General features: G+C 36.5%; 1 protein-coding gene across 1 annotated transcript in view; it reads right to left on the bottom strand.

The window, feature by feature from the left end:
- ADGRV1 (adhesion G protein-coupled receptor V1) overlaps positions 1–24,428 on the bottom strand; it is a 292,589-nt gene that overhangs the window by 248,987 nt on the left and 19,174 nt on the right. The window contains exons 8-19 of the mRNA XM_072860950.1: positions 21,747–22,312; positions 20,214–20,484; positions 19,077–19,406; positions 15,538–15,714; positions 14,251–14,474; positions 6,740–6,772; positions 4,948–5,074; positions 4,675–4,860; positions 3,558–3,738; positions 2,782–2,945; positions 2,005–2,128; positions 1,359–1,625 (exon numbers count right to left, since the gene is read on the bottom strand). Coding sequence (XP_072717051.1) covers positions 1,359–1,625; positions 2,005–2,128; positions 2,782–2,945; positions 3,558–3,738; positions 4,675–4,860; positions 4,948–5,074; positions 6,740–6,772; positions 14,251–14,474; positions 15,538–15,714; positions 19,077–19,406; positions 20,214–20,484; positions 21,747–22,312 — 2,650 coding nt within the window. The remainder of the gene's footprint in view (positions 1–1,358; positions 1,626–2,004; positions 2,129–2,781; positions 2,946–3,557; positions 3,739–4,674; positions 4,861–4,947; positions 5,075–6,739; positions 6,773–14,250; positions 14,475–15,537; positions 15,715–19,076; positions 19,407–20,213; positions 20,485–21,746; positions 22,313–24,428) is intronic.

Below are 24,428 nucleotides of genomic sequence, written 5' to 3'. Positions count from 1 at the left end.
ATTGCTAAAAATTCCCCCATAATTCTCTGTCTGCCTGGTAGCAATGTCTAGGGCAGGATTCAGTTCGAGGTCAGTGAAGCCTTGTGGGCAATGCATAGACCAGCCACAGGGTGTCCACGTTGGTGTGACCTGAAGCACTTATTGCCACTGACTGAATCAGATCATTATAGACTGCAATGAGGGCTAAGACACTTAGTATGCATGTCTAAACGAAGAAATCTAATTTCATACTTCCTCATCTTGAATTGAATCCTTGGTAGGTTTTTTACTTTGTGAACCTACCACACAATCTAATGTGAAGGTATAGTCTGATGGTTAATTGTGATAGTGTTCCTTTGCTATATTAAATTACAGCCCCTGAAGTCTCAGTCATTGTTTTGATGGCTTATTCAATTCAGTTTTTGGTTGTCATTGCAAAGATATGCAGTGCATTCACAGCCTGTTATCACCTCTCAGCTACAGAATAATAACAACTGGAGGACAGTAAATCATTAGAAGTTGCTAACACAATTGTCGATGACTCTCCCGCTACACCTTGAGTTTTGGCAGGGCTAGGGGTGGGGAGGGTCTTTATTAAGCAGGTAGAGCCCAGGAAAATTTACCTATTTCTTACATTTAACTTATATTTTCTTATCAAAATTACACAGCAGTGATGGTTTATTCCAGAAGACGTCTGTTTCAAAAATAGGAATGTGCTGAATAATTCTGTATCATTTCCTGCTAAATTATAACTTAAAAAAAAAAAATACAATGTTATTTCTAAGATAATAAACCCATTCTTTACTGGTGGTACATTGGGTAATTTCTAACACACATTTTTCTGGAGATTAAGCCTTGTAAAACTATAATGTCAGACTGAAAAAAAATGTATGCGTACATTGCACTACTACAAAAATAAAATAGAGACCAATTTACATGGTTTTCCTCTAAAATAAGGCAGTTCTGTTTGTTTTTACAAAAATCAGGCAGTTGTGTAGTATACACTGAAGCATGACAAAAAATCTAAAAGAATCCCTCTTTCCCTAAGACTGTTGCAGTACTAACATTCTTTAGCCTTGTGTTTCTGTCGTCAAGTCAAAACCCCATCTAATTTGGAGCATTTACATTTGAAAAGAGACTTTCACTCCAGTTGTTTTTGCAGGAAAGGTTTCAGCTGTATCGTTTGATTTTTGTTTCCAATTAAACAATTCAAGATGAAAATCCAAACACAGTGTGTACAGTAATTGTATAGAAATGTTGAAGCAAACCTTATTCATATAATAAATGGCATTTATATATTGCTTTATGATAAGACCAAGCCGGTAAAAAATCGCAGCAAAAGAAGAGTTACTAAACATACATCAAATCATTACTTTTACCTGTAGAATTCAAAAGGAAGATATAAAATGTTTCATCAGTTTCAGGGGTATCATCATCATTAATATACACAGACAAGTTCTGCTCTCTTTCTCCAACGTCAAACAAAATGACACTGCTCTTTCCACTGGGAACAAAGTCTCCCTCTTCAGCTGTTGCATCTCCATTAACAGTAATATACTGGACAGCAACAGCAACATCAGCTGATCCATTCCTTAGGACTGTAAAGTTTGCAACACTTCCTTCTTTAACGCTCACTGTCAGAGGTTCTGAAAACACACAAGCAACAAATCTACCTGAGTTCAAGCCTGAGCTCCTTGCGTGTGCCCTATTTTCTTAATCCTCCCCAAGAGGATCCTTCTCCTCAGTGAAACAGAAGGTGTATGTGGTAAAGGCATGGAACTACTGGCGGGTACAAGAGAATATTGTTGTATTTAGCCATCTAATCAATCCCATCATCAAAAAAGAGGATAATGAAATAAAATAAGGGAAGGTTCTGAACGAAACAAATACAAATTCAACACAACAAAAATATGAACTTTTTAAACTAGCTCCATTGGGATTAGGATTTCTCAATGATCTGGTCTGTCAATAAAATCTGTTTGGGGTAGTATATGTATTCTACACTTAAAACCAATAATATCTAACCTGCAAAATAAATGGGATCATCATTCCTTGTAACTTGTAAAACTGCACTGGTTATATTGCCCAGCCTGGCTCCACCAGTAGCATTGAATAAGCTGATGATGAATACTTCCATCTCTTCAGGTACCTGAAGGAGAAAGCATTACAGATTAATTTATTGCATACAAAACAATTAAGAAATTACAATGAACATCTGAGCAGGTTAACAAACCAGAGATTCCTGAGTGTTGTTTTTTATTTATTGAGCCTTAAGCGTGTCAAAAGGGATGACAAATGACAGTTCATACGGTTACACAGAAATAATCATGAGTCTAAAATCTTTGTAAATAAGTCCCCTCATCTTTACTGTTGTACAGATGACTCAAAAGTTATCTTGCAGTTTCAGGCTTCTGATACATGTAATTTATTTTTACAGCTTTATTTATTTATTATTATTCTCATTCTTTCTTATATTACTTCAAATATATCAGCATTAAAAATAAAAATTAGGATTCCTGCTATCAAAATAAGGGGTTTATTCACATGAACTTTTCTATAATTTAACCACGTTTAACTACTCTCAGCTTCTAACTTTTTTTGTTTAGAGGTATGCACAGCTTCTCAAATTCTTTTATGATTTGCTGAAGTAATCTCAGTTTTACCCAAGCATTTTGATTTTTCTTACAAATACTTATCAGGTTCTTAAAAAACAGACATTCCTTCTTTTTCCTTAAATTGTAATGTTTTAGCACTTACTCTTTGTCCCATATACTCACACAAAAACACTGCAAAAATGTTTACCTCATCTGGCAGTGAGTAAATGGTGATATTTTTTGAAAACTCCAGATTATCAAAGAAAATAGTCTCTTGTTCTGGATAGATGTCATTGGTACATGCTGGGTCAACAACCCAAGACACACTAACTTTGCCATAGTTTCCTTGGTTTCTTACAACTCGGTAAGCAGCTAAAAAATGCAAACATATACAGTCAGTGCGCATCTTCAGAACAACACAAATCAAAAAGAAAAAGGTCAGCAAAGCTGAAACAAAGAAAAGGGAAAGGAAATAATAAGCAAATTCACTTCTTGCAAAACTAATAATATGTGAGCACACTACATGAAAGGACATGCAAAGATAGACCATTAAAGCCATTCAAACTTACTCAAATTTGTTATTTTTTGCCTGTAAATGTACTTGATAATCGAATAGAGACGGATAAATTGAAGTCACCTATATGAAGATTTAACTCTATTCTTCTCTCACATAGCACCCTATTCTTCGTGCTCCACAAACAGAGCTACTACCTCCAGGCTGCACTCTGCACATACATCAATACTCCGTCCCTCCTGTCTGGCATATTCTCTAGCCATTTTTTTACTGGATTGATCCCTCTGGCTTTCCAGGCCCATCATTCTCCACTTCAGTCTCCACTGCTCATCTTGCTGGCACCGTACCACTCTGGAAACTCCTGAGTGGAGACTTGAGTCGGACATTGTCCTAGAAAGGTGAAATGGGGAAAAGAAGCCTTGCAGGGGCAGACAGCAGATAAAACAGTAACTATAATAAAAAAGAATTACCAGCGTAGATGATTTCTCCTTTACTTTCCTTTATTGTTACTGATAGTTCATCAGGTAGAAACTGAATGACACCATGTGGATCATCATTCTTCAGAATGGTTATATTGACCATTGTGGCATTCCCCAACTTGCCTGGCATTTCACTGTAGCCACTGAGCACCACAGAATATACCTCATCCAGCTAGAAGAGGGAAACTCAGCCAGAAGAAAAATACATATCCAGTATTCACATCCAAAACAAACTGGCAAACATTCACAGTCCCTAGCCAGCCAGAAAGAGATATAAATTTAAACAAAAAGAAATCACACAGACTTTCTACACACACAATGTGTTTGTACATTGCCATCAGAACAAATAAATAATTAGAAATTTCTATCTCTGACAGGACCATTTTCTCAAAAAATCTAGCATTATTATAGGCAAGGACTTATTTTGTGTACTTAACTTAGAATCACATCAATTCACTAGTACAAATATATTTGTAATGCTCCCTGAAAGGTAAGTTTTCTTTTCTGTAAGATTTATTAACATTTCTGGCTTTGTAACAGGGAAAGCAAAGATTTTAAAACCATTGATAGCACACTAATTTAGAATGAACATCTCAGCCTGCTTTATTAATGTAATGGGACTTTGTACTTCATCTATTTCTTGAAAAAAGCTCGCAGGTAATGCTTTAAGGAACATTAAAACAAGTATTGCATCTCTGTATCTATAAGGCCACTATCAGCCTAGACTGCGGAGCACTGAGTGAAGCTAGCAGATGATTACTAGAAAAAAAACAAAAAGGAAGTGGTTCTTCACACAGAGTTCAATTAAATAATGGCACTCTATAGTACAGAATGTCATGGATGCTAAAAACTTACATGGATACAAAGTGTAACTGTTTCAATTCACAGAAATTGAATTGAATTCAATTTAAGTCCTCCATGGAGGACTATTAAACCCAAAGACATCTTTTATTTATCCAGGCATCCCTGGTTTGGAAGCTGGGGAGACATCCTGGAGAAAAGCCATTACACACTTGTTCTGCTCCTATATATTTGCTTATATTTTAATAAGTGACAAACTAATATGTCTGTGAGCATAATTTGAAGAGAAAAAAATATTAATTTTTACCTCTGGAATCCCATCCATCCTTGTCAGAAGAGTAATTATGATCTCTCTTTCACCAGGCTTAAATTCCAGAATTCCTGTGCTTCCATAAAACTCATTATTGTCTCTTGGTTCTACAGTGTAGCGTAGAAACTGCCTGACGAGACTTCCTCTACTGCGGACAATCTGCAGTTCGACAGACTCCCCTTCCTGTAAAAAAGAAAATCCAGCTTTTTCCAGCACGCTGCTTAAACTAAGTTGTCCATAATGATTAGGAGAAATGACTCTGATAGCTACCTTGATACTGTAGGGACCTCTGGAAGAGGGAGAAAATTCGAACACTCCTCCAGGATCATCATTTTCCAAAATAATAATTTCACAAGTAGTAAACCCATATTTCAGTATTTGATTTTCCACACTGACCCTGAGAAAGGAAGGCAAGAGGGTTTTTTGAGTGGCAATTCTGTTTGGCAAGTAAATCCACACCTATGCGAAGGACATCAGAAAACTGATGAATTTTATGAATAAATGATGAAAACAAACAATTACCTGCAAAGAATAAAATAAATTAAGAAAGACACATCAGTATGTTTTACCCATTTGCAAAAAAACCTTTGTTTCTGAAGTAACTTTGTTTTCTGATTAGTTTTTATAGTTGCTGATTCTGGGTTTTTTTAGGCACACATGTAGACAACACACAGGAAAAGAAAGAGAATTGTACAGTAAAAAGTTAGAGTTACATTCAGTATTACTTTGTATTTGGATCAAAACATAAAGGATAATCCAAAATCATTTAAACAAATAGAAATTACATTGACAATGACATATTTGTATCTGCAAAATCTGCAAAATTTACTATTGTTGCAAATAGGAAGAGACTTGCCCCTCAATATTGTGTATTTCATCCTCACTTGTGCATTAACCTGCCTTCTGTAAGATGTGGACACTACCCATAGGGTCCCAGTTTGGCTCTACCCTGGGTAGCTCAGACTCATTCCCTTTCTCCTCCCTTACTCACAAACTGGCTGCCTAAAAGCATACGGTGAACAGTACAGGCATGATCAAATAGTGCTCCTCTTGCTGGAGGATTTCTCTCCCTGGGCTACTGCTACACCATCTTGGTCTTACTCATCTGACAAGAGAAGGAAACCTTGTACATTTCTTGCATTCATTTCCTCAGATGTGGTAATTTTCAACGACACTTTTAAGTTCATTACATTAAAAATGACAGAAAACATACTACTGAAGGATGCATCAAGAATGCACCTTCAGACTGACGGTTCGGACATGGCTTATTACATGGTGGTTTATGTATTTAGATTGCTGTGCATCTTCCGTGTTTTCTGGAAGAAATTTCAATGAAATCTTGGTCCAACATATTGTAAATATTTTTATAGTTTCACCGTACTAAAAACCAGACTTCATCAAACACTATTTCATGTAGAAAGAAATGTGATCTATTATGTCCAATATTTGAAATCAGTTCCAGAACTGTTTCCACAAACAGTCCATAAATAACTGGAATGCCCCCACACAAAAAAATAAATAGCAATGTATCTTGTAGCAAAGTCTACAGGCAGGATACAAGACGCAAAACAGGAAATATCTATTTAATAGGGTAACATGTCATGTTTATTGCACGTTAAAAAATATGTCAGCAGACACAATAACTTGTGTTAACATAAACTAAATGTAGGTTATTCCAAAACAAGATAAACGCTCATGTTTGACCACGGAAAACTTCTTCTGTATAATTCTAGTCAGTTCAGTCATTTAGTTGGGGCAAATCATATTTGTGGCAGTTTAAAACAACTAATCCATTATTGCATCAAAAGCTCAAATATGAAACATTGAGCCATGCATTCATAACTTTCATCATTCACAGATCCTAAACAAAGAAACACCCTCAAGCCAGAACCTCATGCCATCACATTAAACACCAAAGGGCAAGCATGCATTGTCTGAAGAGATGCAGAAGACATGATGCCTGGGAGGAAAAGAAATGACAAAGACAGATTCTGTCCAAACCAACCACTTGTAAAACAAAGCATTGATTCACTGAAGACAAACCATAGTTCGCTGCACTTACCCAAAGTACACGACAAACCTTTCTGTCTCTACCCTGTCGACACAGAAAGAAAGAAAGGGGATGGGGGAAGGAATGAAAGTGCCACTTGCTAGAATTTCAATAGTACTAATCTTAGAAAAGATTAATAACAATTAATCAATTAATTACAATTAATCAAATTAACAATTAATTGGGCAGTTCCCACTTAGGAGAAATGACCCCATGACCAATTTGGCATGTCAAGACCCATTCATGGTATATCCTACCAGGCCCTCCTCCAAAAGCTTGATTACTGCCAACCTCTGTGCCTGCTCACAACTGCACCAGCAGCCACATTTATAATTAGCCCTTCAATTAAGAAAAAAAAATCTACATGCTTCCATGATGTTACTTCATCAGTCTACCAAAGTAATCATAAAAACAGCAAGCACAGTGGGAGTTGCAACAGGTATATATCAAAAACTATTTTGGCACAAAATCACATCAAACTTTATTTGTGACAATTTTGCAGTTAATCAGATTACCAAAGTAAAATAGTAAATATAAAAATACAAAAATAAGAAAAGTGTATTTGCTAATCTCTTAATTGCTTCAGTTTTGGCCAAGCACTTATAACAAAACTAACACATCAAGTCAGATGAAAGGGCAGTATTATCCTGCAATGGCAAGCATGCATTTTGGCTTTCTTAACCTAAAATAAATATAAATTAAATATAAAACCTGTATCTTCTATCAAAACACCATTAACAGATTACCACAGAATTTATAAAGTGAAATTCTGACTTCACTAATGTCAGAAAGAACTCAGATGCAGAATTCAATAGAGGTAAGAGTTCACTCAAAATTCTGAGAAAATAAAGCAAATCCACTTGCAGATACATTCTTTCAAATAGGAGATCTGAACTGATAGAAATTTTTCATTGATATCCAGTGAGGCTAGATTTTAAATACTATACATTGAGACATTCTCCCTTCCTTCAGAAACATGTGCAAAAGTGTTCCAAAACCATCAAAGTATTAATACAATGAAAAGATCAAGGAGAAAATTCCAGAGCTGGTAATGCTACAATTTAATTATATCGCTAAGCTGTTGTTAATATAATTTACAACAGAGAATACAAATGAACCATTATATCAAGTGAGTTTTTGATATGTATGTACAAGCTTAAGTAGTTAAGACATAATAATTCATCAGAAAGTGAAAGGTCATGCCAGAAATAAAATGTCTTTCAGCTGCATGGAGCTACACTGCATGCGTCCAAACACAGCTCAGACAAAAAAGCCTGTTACGGTGAACTGAGGAGTAGTGCCACAAGCTAATATTGTGTTGTAATGCACAATGGCAGCACTACAGAAATCTGAAGAGGGCAGCAGATGTGAAAACGGCCACGAGGTACCATGAGGTGTGCATCTTGAGCATCTCCAGGTGTTCTTTGAAAGGAGAGAAGACTGGCAATATTTTATTAACTTAAAACAGTCATAGTGTAAAGTCAGATCGGAATCTGGGGATCTTGCAGGTCAGAAAGCAACTAGTCAGATGCAGCCCATCCACTGCTAAAGGAAACCATTGTTTGGGAGGTTTCTCCATCTGAGTCCCATTTTCAACACTAGGAACAATTTATTTATTGATTGATTGATTGATTGATTGATCTGACCATGTTTTCTCTGCATGACTGGCCAGATTGCTGTCACTGCTCTGACATCGTAAATGTTACTATTCAAAAAAGGCACCAAATAGCCTATGCAAAAATGGAATAGAAGCACCTAGGCTTAAGCTTCCAACTCTGTTACATGAGCAACAAACAGGGTACATAATAGGATCCTTTGTACTCTCGCATACTCATATACTCATATACTTGTATACTTCATATTCTTCATATACTCGTCCTTCTAGGATGAGGGGAAACACCCTCAAGTTGCGCCAGGGGAGGTTTAGACTGGATATTAGGAAATTTTACTTCACAGAAAGGGTTGTCCAGCACTGGAACAGGCTGCCCAGGGCAGTGGTTGAGTCGCCATCCCTGGAGGTATTTAAAAGCCGTTTGGATGAGGTGCTTAGGGCCATGGTGTAGTGGTGGGCTTGGTAGTGTTAGGTTTACGGTTGGACTTGATGATCTCAAAGGTCTTTTCTAACCTATACGATTCTGTGATTCTGTGATTCTGTATCTACACTCTGAGGCACACACATATAAATTCTCATAACATCCCTGGACCAGGACCCATCGGGTGACTTCCCAGCTCGACCCTGGATTTGTCTCCTCACTGTGGACCTACCTGGCAATCGCTGGGCTCTGCCTGACCCCAGCGACCATCATCCAGCCTAAACCTGATGTGTGTTCCTGGCTTGACCTGCCCCACCACCATGACCTTGCCTGATGCCCTGGTCTCCCGGTTGCCCCCAGTGACCTGCTCCAGCCTGCTCTCCGCCTTGATGGAGGCGATGGGATGGGCCCCTGCCCAACCAGCCATGTTATCAGGCTGGACTCCTGCCTCTACACCACCGCACATCCCCCAGCCCACCAGCCATCAGGTCTTGCTACGTGCCCTGACAATGTCCAAGAACAACGCGCTGTTCACGTACAGTCCTTTCATCGCAGAGTAAACACGTCCAAACTGCCACAGAGTGCACAGGATCAGTTTAGTCCTGTTTCACTCTTTGTGGTATGTGAAACCATCTCTGTAGGCATTCCTATAACAGCAATCTGGAAACAGAACAAAACCGGCTATTTAGAACTTCTAAAACTCATGGTTTGCCCGGGCAGGGGCATTCAGAAGTAACGATAAAAGTTAAAGCAGCTCCTTGTACACAGTCGCTTAGCCATACCAAGGAGCAACAGCTACCAGAGAGCACTTGACCAGGAGTAAGGAGATCCCTCTCACTGGGAAAGCCACTTGCCTTTCTTTCTCCTCAGCTTCACTTGTTCTGTAAAACAGCTATCTGTGGACACGAAGTTTCATTTTATCACAGAGGATAAGACCTGGCAACGTGTAGGATGTTAACATAAGAAACACAATCTCAAACTGCATAAGTGTGTTTTCTGTGATGAAACAGCTGTAAAAAAAAAACTTTACATATGACAAATCTCATGTGAAATCGCTTGTCATTAGGGAAATTATTTCTTTAAAAAAACCTTAATTATTATTTAGCAAGAACTACAGATTAATTAGGACAACTAACAGAACTTTGTTAAACTAACAAAGTACTAACAGTACTTTGTTAAACACATAGTACTAAAAATTATCAGAAAGAAGATTTTTGACTGAATTTAAAGTAACACAGGAATTTCAATGTTATTATGAACTAAATACCCCTGCAAATAAAATAATAATTATTAAGAGATGCAATGTGGTCGAATTTGATAGATTTGGACCAAGAATTGCACCAAGATCTGGAATTCTGCAGAAAGTGAATGTTTTGAAAAGCACCTGAGAAACTGAATTGCTACTGTGAATGTGTATTGCTGTTACTATTAAAAACACACTTCTCTAAAAAACTTTATTTTCTATTAGGGCATCTCAGAAAAGGTGCATTCAGATTGCCTGTGGAATGTTACTCAATTTGCTTCCTAGATTTGTAGTCGGTGTTCACCCCTTCTTCAATTTTTTCAGGATTATCTACTGATTTAATTAGCGGCAGGACCTAGCTTTAAAGAACAGTATTAAAGCAGGATTTGCCACATTATAAATTCCACAGTGCTTCTCATCAGAGGGAACACCTTCTCTCCAGCTTTAATCCACAAATTATTTGATTTTGGAGGCTATTTTAATTTTTGTTACTCATAGCAGGAGATATATGGTGGCATTATTTTGAAAAGTAATAAAAGCTAGCAGTAGGTGTCCAGTAGCACTCTTTTCAACATTCTACTACTATTTTCAAATAACTTTTTCCCCATTGAAATGAAGTCTGACCAAACCCTTGAAAAAAAGCCAATGGTTTACACTGAAACCTATAGCCTCACACATATTACTTAATAGAAAAATTACTGATAGATACGGTTTTGAACCAGACACTAGCCACAGGAAATCACCAAGTCAGGAGAAAATCTCAGCTCCATTAAACAGTATATTAGTGTTTCTGTGCATGCCAGTGCAGACAGCAACCCACAACATATAAACATCACCTGAGCCCTGAATTAAGGACCACAGGCAGTATGCAGTGCTTTAAATTGGCCTTCCATGATGTGCTAACTTTTTGACAAGAAGTAATCTCTTAAACACAAAAATGTAAAAAAACTACCAGACATTTCATAATGAAATAGTCAAACCCATGTTTTGCATTTGCAGATGTTTTAAAATCTGTTTTCCGAACTTACTCAAGACAGAATTTCAGCCTGTGGAAATTTGTATCGCATCACAGAAATCGCTAGAACTATAAAAATCCCCACGTTACATTGCTTCAGTTTTGCTTTATTATACATAGTAAATGAGATTTAGCTCATAACATACGTACATGGATCTGTTCTCGCATCCTAAATTATATGAGTCATGACTCAAAAAAATTTGAGCATAAGGACTATTTAAACAGTCATCTGTTCATAGATTATCACTTTCACAAATTAAAATCAATTTATCAGGATATCGCTGTTCGCAGATCCCAAAGTCCGCAAGTTCTCATTCTCACCACCACTCATTTAAGAGTACAAACACAACCCGCGTGCCCCGGAGGTCCCAGCCCTCCACTTGTGCCAACTGCCAAATCGATAGCTGTGTATCTGCACCTTACTGAGGGGATGACAACTGCCAGTAGCAGAATACGTTGTGCAGAAGGAAAAAACAACAATCAGATTTTTAAAAAACTGGTTTCTATTTGTGCTTACCAGGTAAAATGAACAGCCCTAGTATTTATATATGCTTTCACAAAGCATACACACAATTTCCATGGCCTGTTCCACCTACATTCATCAAGAAGACCAAGGCCTTTTCTTTCTCATACAGATTTCACTACAGACATCTGGCTTTATTTATGTTTGGTCTCAATTCAGGCCTATTCAGATATGGGCAGGCATTCAACCTGAAGCTGCTCCTAAAAAAAGAAAATATGAAGAAGCTTCAGCAGGTACAGGATTGTCTTGCTTCTTTATTACTCATCTGTCTTCTTTGGAAGCATATTCTTCATGATATACATTGGCCTCCATTTTGTGGACATAATTCAGAGTTATTTTTAACATCTACAGCCCACGGACAGAGGCCATAGAACAAGGAAAGAAAATACAATGCCTTGGAAATTTTTAATGGCTTGGAAAGTTTCTTTTACAGTTATGGATGCAACTAAAGCTCGTTTAAAATGTAAACTGCCTTAACAACACCACTGAGTTGTAAATAATACATCCTTGTTAGAACTAATTATTTTTATTATTTTATCCATGCTATTACTAATTGCAGTAAATGGAATGCTTATGAACGTATTCCTATGTCTATAGTTTCATTAAAGTTCTTACATGCTCTATTTTCCTACTGACTTATGCTACAATTTATAGAACAGTACGAGCACATCCACAGCACAGTGCATCTTTGTTTTCATGCTAATTCACTACTGCTGCGAGGTGCTGGCTGCCAGCCTTGGAAACCGAAATCTTCTGTTCATCCAGAAAATACAAACTATGCAGAAAGCAATACCACAAGCTTACACACATAACCCTGCCAGTATCCTTCAACCCTGATTTGAAGAGTCATCTCCAGTACTGAAAGGATGATCTCTGCAGTCATTTCATTCTTGGCTTCTGCTGATGTTAAAGTTGCCAAATTTCACTCATAGCCTTGAGGGACACTATCCAGGTCTAGAGAAAAGTTCAGATTTTATCTCCTCCTTGTTTACTTCTTTTTCCAGGCCAGACCACCTGTTCCTTACTTCACTCTCTGACCTTGCCAAGTGTGGGAAAGCTGCTTACTGCTGGCACACTTTTTACCAGCCACTTCATGATCAGGAGAACCTGCTACTCCCACCATACATAGTAAAACCAGAACAGTGGCTACGTTTGTTCAGCTGCCAGTTCAATCCTCATTGCAGCCATCATTTTCAAGGCACAGCCTAGGGTTACTACTCAGAATAAATGGCAGAAAGCTGTAGTTAGACCCACCTGCAGAGCTGTCAGAATGTAAAAAGCTAACCTTTTACGCTGTCCACTTCCTCTATCTACTTATTTGTTTCCTACCTTTCCACTCCCATTTTTTGGCCACCTTATACACAACTTCTTCACAACTTCCATCATCATTTCTAATCTTAGTTTCCTCCCTTGTGCCAGAGACTCTAATGAATTCCTTTACATGAACCAGGAAAGCAAAGAACTGTTTGCAATAGTCTCCATTTGTTCTTGTCTTGAACAGGATTGTCTTTTCAACGTAGTGAGTAGCCAAGGCAGAATAAAAAAACTCGTTCTGCACTAGATGCACCCACCAGCCAGCTTTTACAGAAGCAGGCCAATCCTGCAATGGAATAACATCTTTCCTGTGTGACAGAATGATGTTAAAAAAACAGGCTTTCCGAACCAGGATCAGCAAAAGCTTGAGGAGCTAGTTGCTCCTTTGCTAGTATGTAATCGCCATGGGTATCTGGTGTTGAAGCTCTCAAGAGTTACTATGCACTTCCTATATAGGACAAAAGTACTTCTGCATAAGGAAAGGACTGTGTAAGTAGTAGATGTTCAATGTGGACATTGTTGCTGGCAGATACCTATTAGTATGTCTCCAGAAAAAGCGGGAAAATGTACCTTAGACTAATAGGAGGTAGTAGAGGAAGTGGTGGCATTTCTAAACTATATATACAATTGAGTTGTTGGAAGCAGCACAGAAGACATAGCCAAGATTCTCTTGTTAGTAAATCGAAGAGGGAATACACTCCTGGATATGAACTAATTTAAGTAGTCTGAGTAGTGCTCACATGCAGATAACAGCATCTCCTGAGGTCCCTCACAGCCTTAATTATCCTATAATCCTGATCTCGTGCAGAAGGGAGACTACAACACTGTGCTTCCAAAAGACCATTGCTCTCTTTGTAGCCAAAGAGTGTGGTAATGGTCACACTGGGCTATTTTGGAAGCCAGGAGTTGTGATGGAAGTATCCAATTATCAAGAGCAAGCAACACTGAGTGTGCAGATCAAACAAATAAAAAGCTGATCTAATTCTGTAATGACAGCCTAGCTATAAACCTTTTTCTGACAGAAACACAGTTATGTATTGCCTTCTACTCCTCATTATAGTTTTCCCAATTATCTCACTAAATATTAATTTTCTGAAAAGATATGTGTTATAACCAAGAGCTATAACTAAAGATCAAAGCTGAAAGAACTTCTAAATAGCATACATTATTTTAATCAAAATATAAACAAAATTAAGTCATTAGATAAAAAATACAACACAGTTTCTTACACTGATCTCCAGTCAAAGAAGAACCCATACACAGTCTGAATCAAGGGCCTAATATTCCTTCAGGCACTTATCAACACAATACAGGCAATACCTCCTAATTAATACTGTGCTGATATAAGTTGAGTATTACAACTGATACATATGAATAGAGATTAGGGTACAATACCTGTCCAAAGTTAATAACACAGTTTCATTCATTTCAGGTATATCATCAGCTTTAACAGTAATATTGATCGTAGTATCACTTTGTCCAGATAAGAAAGCAACGGAGCCATTAAAAGGACTTATATCTTCATGTGTTACTGCCTTTTGGTTGACACCAGAGGGTTGCAAACTCCAAAACACAGTTGCTTGACCATCAGTCCCATCTCGATGTAATGCAATGGAAACCTGCGAAACACATGAATCTGTGGTGACTTGTAAAACTAGATGCAAAAACAATTACCCCCTTGCAAATTACTATTTTAATATGAGCCTCAAAATGTTCAGCTGGGTTTTTTTACTCATACCTATCTATATGATACGAAATCAAAGATGGTGTATCAATAAAAATATATACTGAATCTTATCCTTTTAACCATTTATCAGTTACACACTTAGACAGTGGACGTGACAGATTATTTATATCACAAATCACTAAGCAACCATAAACACAAAAAGCCTTGTATGACTGATTTAATCAGTGCTCACCTCTTCAAGACACAACTTGGATTTTAAATACAACTACCATAATTTTACTCTGGTTATTATAGTACAGTGCAACCTGTACTCTGCTTAAGGTAATTAGCAGTTTTAATCTGAGAATAAAAAACAAGTTATCTGATTCAGGATTTGTGGGAAGATTTCAGTGAAGACAGCCAGGGAAAAAAGTGAAAATGTATGGAAAAAAACTTTTTTTAAAAAGTTTCTCCAGCTGGGACTAAGGCACTCATATGGATGGCAATGCTTTTGAAAATTCTTCTTTGGGTTCTCAGAAACCTAAAAAGCACAATTGTCGTAAAACATGCCCAGCGAGACAAAAAATATGTTCATATGTAAGGCAGTCAACTGTAAGATACACAGACATTTCCATGAAATCTAGGACCAGTATCAGTCCTCCTTTACATTACTACCTTTGCAGTTGGTGAGAGAGATTAAAACTGTTTGTAGCATCTTTTGTTCTGTGTAAGCATCAAGACCTAACTGGTTTTGGATGCTTACAGAGAACGCAAAGATCAACCTCACTTTTCTGATAATGACTAACACATTATTTCAGACCTTAGTTTCACAAGCAATTTTTTGCTCCCCCCACCCTCCTCCTTTTTTTAAAGCGAGGGAATATTTGAGATCAGGCAGAACTTAGAGGAAGGATTTTCCTCACATTAACCTTCATATGTTACACTGAATATAGCAAACTTTGCTTTCCCCAAGTAAATTTTCCATAGTGAGGGACAATATAAAAAAGTTTACTTACCACTGTGGCAGCGGAATCTTCTGGCTCAGAAAGAATAATTGGAAGATTGCTAGTAAAGCCTATTTCTCCATTTGCAATATCTGGAGTAATCATCAGAGAAATATTTCGAATCTCACCTAATCTAGGACTCAGAGGTGGGACTAGAGGAATTCTATTCACCAGCTCAACTTTTTCCAGCTGTAGGAAAAAGTAAGAAAAAATTGAGAAATAATAAGCCTTAGTACCAGGTCAGAACAATTCTGACATTTCAGAGTAAGTTTTGTATGCAGGGAGCAAAACGTCTCCAGAGCAAATTTCTCTTCCTGGCAACATTGCTGTTACAAAAATGTGTAAGTAGTTCTGCCAAAGAAATGAAGAGGATATGGTTGAGCTTTGTCAGCAGAACGGTATACCTCTTAGACAAATCATGTTCGTGTACATAACTAAATGTCTGTAGAGGGAGAATGAAGCTTCTAGATCAGCTGATTCATTACTAGACCTAGGAATAACAGTACTGATTTTACAAGTGGCCCAAGCTATTGTCCTAACTTCCATTTTTTGTGCCCCGCATGGGTAAAAATCTGCTGAAGTCACTGGAACCATAGTAATTTACAGACTGATAAAGCCAAAGAAAGATCCAATCTTCTTTCCTCTCTCATACAACTTTAAGAACTTCTCTATTTATAATAACTAATACATTAGAATTGTATTCAGAACTGAAAATCAGTACAGTATTTCAAAACTGTAGTCTCCTCTTGTGTTACCACACTTCTGATTGTTTATTGATACTAACAGGAAATAGAAAAATGTTTACCCTTTCCTTGAATGGGACATATCACTCACTAAACCCAGCAACAGTACTGACACGGCAAGGAGAGGAAGACTTGCCTGTTTAAATATTTATTTCAAATATAATTTATACCATGTGATTCTGTTTGCATGCATCATTATAATAAATGTTTCCATAACTAATTTGCATATACTTCTGCAAACATTTCACTGTGGCATGAACCCCCAATAACAACCACCCTTAACTCGCACAAGGATGTTTTTTGCTTGGAGTTATCAGATGTTATCATAGAGTAAGGTTTTATTGGAGGAGGGGAAAGTGGCCTTATTTAAATCCATATAGTGATCATGAATCACCATTTCAACTGCTGAGTTTTAAAGTCCTTCAATTTTTAAAGACAATCTATATAAAACACCTGGGCTGTATCATACTTTGTTCTACCATTGCGTGAGTAACACACAAAAATATTCATGCACATTTTATTTGATGATAGATGGAACTGTTTTACAGATACTGTATTCAGTGATTCTCAACCATACCAGCTAGTTATTGAGTCTGAGGAATAGATGGTGGGACTGTTTGTTTTGCTTGTTTTCTAAGCTTTCTTTTAGAGTAGGGCCTGATCCTGCCATTAACAGTATGCAGGTGGACCACTGTGTGGTTGTTAGCTCAGTAAAGTTTATGAAATACTACACAGCTGAAACAATTCACTTTGTTAAGTGCTTCTGATCCTGGATAGTAACTTTGAGATTAAAGTAATAATTAATGAAGAACCAAGAAGTTTTTTTTTTAGTTCAGTGTTTCCTTTTAAAGCAAATCAGCTCATGAGGAAAAAAGAATGCATTGTGAATTGAATAATAATGACAAGTAGTTTATTAAATTAGTTAATCTTCCTGTCCATACAAAAAACTGCCCCTCAGACTACAGTAAGTTATTTAATTGAAGATGTCACTGAAGAATGTTAATCTCACTTTTCCAGTTCCTCTATCCATTCTCTAGCTGTGTTTAAGCTTCATTTCTTCCTCCACTCCTCCTCCCCTGATTCTTGAGTTGATCCTTTATTGTGCCTAGTACAAACGCTGTAATCTTCTCATTCTAAACATGTTCACTGAGATTATCATTTATTCACAATGCAGAAGGATTGTCATAGTGATAAATAGGGGTATTTTTCGTCCTCCTCTATGAGTTTCTAAATGAATTTTCTGTGCTGGAAAGCCCCTCTGATTTTGTTTATTCAAACAAAAAGATTTTTATGGTTCATGGAGAAAATACAGAACATTCACCCCCTCCCGCCTCCCTGGAATCCGCAGTTCGAAAAGCCAGGCAAAGTGCCTGCATTCTGAAGTACATATCATATGTGTGTCTTGTTCATAGTCCACACTGCAATGTTATTTGTAATGTATTGTTTAAAAGGGGCTTGGAATTAGATACTTTAATTCTTCTGTAGATCTTTCAGATCTCGTGCAGATGTAAAATATATTAACCTATTCTAGTATTCCAGAACGCAATTCCCTATCTAACTGTGAATGCCAAAAATGGCATTCTAGTTATAATTCTGGCAAGGATTTTTTTTTTCTCTTTTAACATTTTCTAAGAGAATGTGGGGAGGAGGAGGTGGAGGGAAGAAATCTTTTCAAGGTCCCAGAAGCCATTAAAACATCTTTAGTAGACCATAAGTTAAAGACAAAACCTGGGAAATTTTAAACCTATGGATTTAAATATCAACATCTTCATTTGAAAAATCTAAAGACATCTGACCTAAAATTAAAAGATTGCCTCTAAAGGAACCAAGAAATGCCTCTCTAATTTGTGCTTTGGATGTGCCAAGTCATCTCTTTGTCTGTGTATCAAGATCCCTAACTGGGCTGTTCATCCCAGATGACCAGAGTGGCATAGTTAATCACAGGAAGTAGAGATTATGGGGCAGTTTTAACTGCAGATGAGAAAATAATCATAACAAATACTGATGACAAGGCCTAAGATCCTCCACAGCAGTATATCTGAATACTATCTTGCTAAAATGTAAGCAAACCTGGTTTTCTCCAGTGAAAAACAAAAGCCCTCATTGGAAAGTGGAAATTCTTTCTTTAAATATTTTTGCTGAAAATCCAGTTTTCTGTCAAAAACACAGTTTTAGTGAATTTTTCTAACCAGTTTTTATTAGCAATGACAGAAGATCCCTTCCTACAAATTCAGACAGAAAAAAAAAAGAAGAAAAAAACCCCAAAGGGCAGCAAGGAACATTATACAGAGAAAACTGGAAAAAATACTTTTCAAGTTCTTTGGCCAAATTCATACATAAGTGAAATATAATATATATTTGACTATTTTTAATTTATATTTACTTGCTTGTAATTTTTAAAATTTGTCATGCTTCTGTAATTCAATTTTAAGAACCTTAATTTGGTTAAAATGAAAGCCAAGGGGTAGACAGAGAAACCTACCTCAAAAGGTAACTAACTTCTGCAACATTGATCTCGTTTTGTTAAATTCCATGATTAATACCTGAATCCTGTTACAACAGTCTAATTTTACGAAATTGTGTAATTAGTAAATAATGATTAGGAATAGAGCTCTTTATGGCATATTTATGGAAGCTGTCTCTAAATAAGAAAGTTTTCTTATCTATAGAGCTAATGATTTTTTTCTTTTTTTTTTTTTTTAACAGGTAGGGTCATTTTAATTAAATTAAAAGGGAAGGAGCCACTACTGAATTATATCCTTTATATTACATGGGCTAAAAAACCACCCCAAAACACAACTGAGATACCTGTATGAGGAAATGAGCACCATTTTGAAGAAATGCATCATTTCTTATTGGTATATTCAAAGTATCTTGTGTTTTTCCTTCTGGAAACATGAGAATGCTTCTTCTAGACATATTTAGAATGCCATCTTTTGCTCTCTCAGGATCCAGAGCTCCAGCTGGAATATACAGTGCAGTATAAACCAACTGCACATCTCCAACTGTTCCTCTCTCCCTTGCAAAACTCAAGGATAAAAAGCGTCCCATTGGATTACTTTCAATCTTCTGATTCTCCAAAGGATAAAATTTTATTAGGCCATAAACATCATCACTGTCCTGTATGTAAAACAGAAGCTGCAAAACAGAAAACAGCATCACTTACTCTATGCTACTGTTACTATATACCATAGTTTCCATGCTTTCACGAAAGCATGTCCTGACTGTCACCATACATTTTTCTTCTTAGTGAATTGGCACTCAAGAAAGAAATCAGATTGACAGCCCCAAAGTATTCTTTGTACACCAGCAGCACAACACTGACAGTGGCAACTTTCCCACTATGCATCATCCCTGTGCCACAATGAGCTCTGAATAACTGATTTTTTGGTTCAGCAGCCAAAGTGAATAATTTAAAAATGTTTCAGATTGTGAAAAATTTCATTTTATTCACCAAGCTCGTTCCAACCATTCTTAAGAAAAACAAAGTAGGGACTTGAGTCACAAAACTGTCAGCAATGCTAGCCACCCTTTATTTAACAGTTCAGAGGTTACAGTCTTAATCACCAACCCCTCCTCTTGAAGCTGTTACCCTGTGTAAAACATTCCAATAATCATTAAGACAGCAAATGAGCAAGTGAAAATAACTCTCCTGCCTTCTCTTAGCAAGCAGTCACTCCAGACAGCATTTATGCAATGCTATGTATGTTCGGAATAATCTAAGCTGAATGTTACCATATTAAAAATGTCTGGTTTTGTATACTATACTAAGCCAAATACTTTGGATATGGCTCTATGTATTAAGATTATATTAAGGATTAATTTGTTTGATTTATATTCAAGCCCAAACCCTTTAGCCAATCAATCAATGTTGTCAAAACTGGTAAAGTCCCTAATTATTACCTATTATTACCTTATCCAAAATAATACTAAAAGCAAACTTACCTCAGATGGTTCACTGACTTCTGCACCTCCCTGTATTGTATGAGCTAAGAGTTTCAGAAGATAGGGCTCTGCCTCTTCTGGTATATGATCATTAATAATGTTCAGAGGAACTGTTACCAGCATCTGTCCTTGATCAAAACATATCTCCCCCATCTCTGGAATAAGGTCTTCAGTCACAGGTGAGGGATCACTGCTATTTCGGATTATAACCCAGGTAACAGAAACATTTCCATGTGTTCCACCATTTCTTACAATCGTGATCCCTTCAAACCTACGGTTTTGAATGAAAATAAAAACCCACAATATAAAATTATAATGAATATTGGCTTGCTTAGTTGTTGATTCCCTGAACGATTTACACAAACTTCAGTGGAATAAATGTTAAGTGCTGCAACTGACATTGAGTCAGGGCTTAAAGTTTGTGAAATCATGTGTAATGATCACATACAAGACTTTTCTTAGAGTGCCTATTCATGAGCTCTCTGTAATGTCTCTAAAGATATTTGTTAGAACTTTGTTTACAGCGAGAAAGATACTGAGAAGTGGACACTTGGCATGTTTTATGTTTGTCACGAGAAATACATGTCAAATTTCAGAAAACTTTTTCTCTATTAACTTTCTACACCATTTCATAGACTAAATCAAAATACAGTTGCCAGGCATGAACATTTAAATAATTATTCTGAATGAACTATTTGCCTCTGTACTGAAATATTAAGTTACTGATAGTTATGATACTGGGAATATCATGTTTCCTGCATCTGACAAGCACATGACTACAACAAAAAGTCTGGGAACCAGGACTTACGAAAATTTAGAAAGCAAGATTTGTTTCTTTACTGTGTATAAGAAAGAAAGATGAACACTGAAGTGCTGGGCTCTACATACTATAAAATATTATTTCAAAATTGTTCATAGTACAATAGCTTCATGCATTTCTCCGGGGATGAACTACCACCAGTAGCTAGCAGTGGACATTTTTATTGAGACTGTCAATATTGTGTATCAGTCCTGCCTGTAATATTTGTACAGAACTTTGATTTTAATCACTCTGTAGAATTACAAATACTAAACTTATTTTTAAGTTTAAGGTAAGTATTTCATGGCAGACACTCAACACCTTTTTTTTTCACCAGAGACTGATTGTATCTATAGTAAATACAAAGATTTACCAGGGAAGGAAGCCATAAATCTATTTCCCACTTATATGAACTGGTGTGTGGCAGCATCACGACGTCATTGATCCTGCCTTTAGATTAAGTTTTTTTCAGTATTCTGGTAATGAGATTAAATATTTACAGTTTTTATATACCGTTCATAAATATTAAAATACTTCCTGTATAATTAGACATTCCCACTTCCTTGAAATCTTTGTAGATATAGTTGATAATAATAACAACACACTAAATGATTTCTACATTATATTTTCAGTAGTGATTTTATAATTACTTTCCATGAAATCCTAAGGATGCTTAATAATGAAAAACAAATCTCTTAAAGTGACTAGATACTATATTTGAATATCTGTAGTACCTTGAAATTTGGTCTTCGTCAATGATAACAGTCTGAGCAAACAGGATACTGTTGATTGACAGTACTCCATAGGGTTTATCATTCGGTTGGATGGTAACATGAACAACAGATGGATTAACCAAAACAGCATCCCCCTGCAAAGTGTCCTTAAGAAGCATAACCTGAAAGGTCTCAGCAATTTCTGGTATGGCATCATCAAGGATCTTAAATTTCATATAGGTTTCATGAACTAGAGGTGGGAAAACAATAGTTGTGTTTGGCTGTAGATCTAGGAAGTCTACATTAAGCTGTGCATGTGCTGTTGAATTCCCAGTTATGATGGCATAACTGACGGAGACTTCATGTTCATCAGGTCCAATTAATTTTCCACTGACATCCTTACCGCGAACCACTTGAATTGTTACCACGTCAACTTCCTCAGGCACCATACAAGCGCTCTGAACAAAACGCACAGGACTGTCATTTTTCTTAATATTAATCTGAACGGAATTTTTTGTGTTGTTGATTTCAGCCCCTCCCTCCACGCTCCTCAGGTGAACAACAAACAATTCATCATTTTCAGGTACCTGGAAAAATAATATTAGCAACTGGGTGTAAGTCATGTATGGGTGTAAGTCACATTTCAAATACATGCAGAACACTCTTACTGAGAAATAGGTTTTATGTATTTTGCAGAAAAGGGAAATAATACAAACTTGACAGCTCATTTCATATTAAAACAAACAGGAGAGAAGTCTTTCTTTCAACTTTGGCTGAAAATCTCATCTCAAAATTGAATGTTTCCATTTTCTAAAACATACTTCTGTGCTCTGGTAATATGAAAAAGGGTGGAAATCCAAACAAAAGCAAAATAAAAACTAGGCAAGAATCAGAAAAACTGGATCTTTCCAACTTGAAACTATGAGGAGATCCAAACTCTACTTTTGGAAGCCACCCCTATTTGGAAACAAATGTTCTTTCCAGTTATTTAGATTTACATCTTGATTTTCTGATGTTGATACTGATTGACCTCTATGCATGCCTGAGATAATACAGGAACAGCTCATGGACGCAACCTTCCTTGGCCCGTCCATTCCTATACAACTGGAAAAGGAACACTTGCTATGTTCACACACACCCCCACATCCCCAGGGAAAACTTCCATCACAGATCCAAGAAAGTGTTTTCTGGTGCTTAGCAATTAATTAGGCTTTGGCATTTCTACAAGATGACTGTTTAAAACTACCTTTTAGTTTTAGCTATTTCTTCTCTGGTATCTGATGCAGCAGATAATAAAGAATGGCTTAAAAACCACAAATTACAGAACTTAAGGATGAGATTTTTGCTTTATATTACTACATTTTATTCCCCAAATCTTGATTTGCTAAACCGATTTAACTGAAAAATATTATTATTTTATTAATACATATAGGTTAAAAGTAAATTTTTTAAAATCATTTATGATCCTTGCATCTCATCCTTGCTGTGGATTCCTGGAAACTAGTATTATTTGCTTCTGAGAGGAATTCCAGGAAAAAATTACTGATTTTTTTGCTAATGGTAATACTCTGTTATAAAGTTGACAAATCCTTTTCATGCACTTTTGTTTACCGAGCTAAAAAAGTTCTGAAAACCCTGCTGTCCAATATTTCTTCTCTTTCACACTCATTTGTTAATTGGCCACCCTCAGATCCTTTTCTAGGGCTAAGAGAGTGGGCATGCAACTGCCTTTATAGCTGATGCCAATTCTTTGTCCCTTGTTTGGCTTGTGGCACTTAAACTTGCATAATGTGGTTGACTGATGCAGGGGTTTTTGTCAACGTGAGATCTGGAAGTTCTCAGTCACCTCTCTCCTATACTCAGATAAAACATAGTTATTTTACCTTATTAGAATAGATGCTAACTTATTTTTTGTTTAGTTCACTGATTAATATACCATCTTGCATCATAAAAATATACATTTAAGAGACAGTAAAAATGTCTTGTTGTAGTTTACATCTTAGTATCTCATATAAATGGGACATTCTGGAGTTCTTAATGGCATCATGACTGACCAATTAAAAAAACAGTTGAACTTCAAATACAACAGTATAAATGATTTTCAGTGCTACCTCGCTTCTTTCATTTTCTCTCAACAAAGTTTCCATTATTCCTCACTAAAAAAGGAAATGTATACAATAAAATTACTATAAACGTAGTGCTGTGGAGATCAGATCTGCAGTCCCCTAATTTCTGTAGGAAAAGTGCTATCCAATTCAGAAAAATACTTGTTTCATTGTTTTTCCTAACTTCAGATCCTAAAAGCTCAAACTAAGCTCTGCGAGTAACATGGGATTCTTGTGAATTCCATCATCATCATCAATAAAGGGTTTTTTACGCAAAATTAATCTTTCATGTTACACCTGTGAAAGACTTTCACTGAGTGGACCAGCCACACTTGTTCAGACCAAACTTTGAGAAACAGAACTTTGAGAGCATTTCTCAGAGGAAAAGAAAATCACATCCTTCCAAAAAGCCTAAAGATTTATTTCTGTGTATAAGTCACAGAAATATTACACCTAATCTGAAAGAGATGTTTCTACGCACCAGTCTGGCACAGCCTCTTAACTTTAAAAATATCAGTATAAACATGGAAAACCACTTTTTGTAACTAACAGAAATATTCCAAAAATTGCTTTAACGTTGCTCACTTCTGAGACAGGC

The sequence above is a fragment of the Ciconia boyciana genome, chromosome 4 (genome assembly GCF_034638445.1).
Source record: "Ciconia boyciana chromosome 4, ASM3463844v1, whole genome shotgun sequence".
Lineage (NCBI taxonomy): Eukaryota > Metazoa > Chordata > Aves > Ciconiiformes > Ciconiidae > Ciconia > Ciconia boyciana.
The sequence above is the reverse complement of the archived record's forward strand: the minus strand, read 5'-3'. Positions and strand labels throughout refer to the sequence as shown.